This window comes from Echinops telfairi, unplaced genomic scaffold (genome assembly GCF_000313985.2).
Source record: "Echinops telfairi isolate 266 unplaced genomic scaffold, ASM31398v2 ScPeMD7_7469;HRSCAF=8507_1, whole genome shotgun sequence".
In the NCBI taxonomy this organism is placed as follows: Eukaryota; Metazoa; Chordata; class Mammalia; order Afrosoricida; family Tenrecidae; genus Echinops; species Echinops telfairi.
In genome coordinates this window covers 23,500,515-23,502,836 of record NW_022111373.1, presented here as the reverse complement: position 1 = coordinate 23,502,836, position 2,322 = coordinate 23,500,515, and the positions used below count along the sequence as shown (strand labels likewise).

Genomic DNA, 2,322 nt, shown 5'->3' with positions numbered 1-2,322 from the left:
CACATAAGGACTCCTAGGTAAACTAGCAATATGAAAGCAACAATGACAGACTTTATCTCACATACCTTGACTATATTATCAGGAGAGACCTGTCCATGGAAAAGGACATTATGCTCAATAAAGTAGTCAGTGAGAAAGAGGAAGATTTTCAACAACGTGGACTGACACAGTGACTGTAACAATGGGCACATACATAACAATTATGAGGATGGTGCAGGAGCGGGTACTGTTTTGTTCTGTTGCATAAAAGATAGACGGCACTTACCAACAACAACCATAAGCATTGATTGCATATTTTAGTAAAATTAAATTCTTGACAACTTAAATCTTTTCTCTGTTTAATGGTCCAGTTGTGAGACAAAAAAACATTTGAGGTGCAATCCATACTGCAGGCTATAATATTTGATCATTATCAATAAGTGCATAAAGCCCTCATTATTTTCAGCAAGTAAGGATGTGTCATCTGCATATGGCTGGTCATTAATGAGCCTCTCTCCTGATGCCACATTTTTTTCTTCATATACTCCAGCTTCTCAGATTATTTGCTCAGCATACAGATTAAATAAGTATGATTCAATACATGAAAGGATTCAACCATGACCTTTTCTGATTTTAAAATATGTAGCGTTCCCTTGTTCTATTCAAACCATTGTCTCCAAGTCTATGTATAGATTACAAATGAACACAACTGTCCTGGAATTTCTGTTCTTCACAGTGGTATACATAGTTTGTTGTGAGCCACACAGTTGAATGCTTTTGCATATGCAATAAAATACAAGTAAACACCTTTCTGGTATTCTCTGCATTCAGCTAAAAATCTATCTAATATCAGCAATTATATCCCTTATTCCCTGTCCTCTTCTGAATCGATCTTGATTTCTGGCACTTTCATGGCACATACTGCTTCTACCATGCTTTAATTATCTTCAGTAAAATTTTACTTGCATGTGATAGAAATGGTAATTATTTGATAATTTCTGTGTTCTATAGGGTCACCTTTCTCTGGAATGGGCACAGATAAGGATTTCTTTTAGCCTATTGGCCAAGTAGCTGTGTTCCAAATTTCCTGGAATAGTTGAATGAGTGCTTCCAGTGTACATCAGCTTGTTGAATATTTCAATGGGTATTCCTTCAATTCCTGCAACCTTAAAAAAAAATTGAGCGCAATGAAGTGTTTTTGGAGTTTCTATTCTTTTCAATGTTATTCATGATTGGTTATGATGCACACAGTTGAATGTCTTTGCTTAGTCAGTAGAATATAAATAGTGGGTCGAGGGTTCAGTTTATAGTAATTCTTTTTTGTGGATAGTTGTTTCCCCCCTCTCTGCCACCCCCTTTAAATCAGAGCTACAATTAGACATATTACAAGGCATTTCTTATATAACAAGCCATATTCCTTGTTTTCCTTTTAATGTATCTTAAGAAATCACTGAATACTGGTTTTGTCATTCCTTCTCTACAGGCTGCTTTATACCGCCTCAGTGGAGACTGGAATCCCTTACATATTGATCCTGATTTTGCTAGTTTAGCTGGTGAGTTGCTAATAAATTTGTTCCTATGAAAGGGATTGTTTATCATAGTAGTGTAAATAATATTATTAAAGCCTCTATTACTTATGACTGGTAGTTTGAGCAACATCTAAAAAATAGCCGTTGCTAAGTTATATTTATGTGAAGGATATTGAAAGGTAGGTGTTAGTCGGAAAAGTGACATACTTCAAATTCAGATTTTCGTGGGAGGAAACTCCTGCTAGTGTAAATTTTAAGATAGGGCCTTAAGGGTGGTTGTTTGTGTTACTGTGGGAGGACAAGGTTATTGGAGAAGCGATCAGGAACTAAAATTATAAGGAAGGCTCATCTACACACATCGACACTCAAATCGTGGATGATGACAGATTACAACCAATGTTGAAACAAGAAAAATCTTTGCATTCACAACCTTTTAGTATTATTTTCCTTTTTCTTTGTTGTGGTTGTTTATTTGTTATATAGTTTCTCTCAACAGGAATTATTCTATGAAATAATGTCATGTTAGTTAAAATACAAAGGGACTTCAAAAAGTTTGTGGAAATGGAATTCAATGATAATGTAATTTTCCCACAAACTATTGAAGTCCTCTTGTAGAGGTATAATTCAGGCTAATTCAATTTAACAATATACTAAAACTACAACAACAAAAAGCCCAAGCTAAAAATGGTCGGTTTAAAAACATGACAGGTGATTATATTTGGCTAAATTTTCTCTCTCCTTCTCTTTTTCTTTTAGGTTTTGACAAGCCCATATTACACGGATTATGTACATTTGGATTTTCTGCCAGGCATGT

The 2,322-nt window shown here is 34.9% G+C and overlaps 1 protein-coding gene across 1 annotated transcript in view; it reads left to right on the top strand.

Annotated features, from left to right (window-relative positions):
• The window catches only part of HSD17B4 (hydroxysteroid 17-beta dehydrogenase 4), a 140,304-nt gene that overhangs the window by 100,575 nt on the left and 37,407 nt on the right, over positions 1-2,322 (top strand). Inside the window, exons 18-19 of the mRNA XM_045285056.1 lie at positions 1,463-1,532; positions 2,265-2,320. Of these exons, the coding sequence (XP_045140991.1) occupies positions 1,463-1,532; positions 2,265-2,320 (126 nt within the window). The remainder of the gene's footprint in view (positions 1-1,462; positions 1,533-2,264; positions 2,321-2,322) is intronic.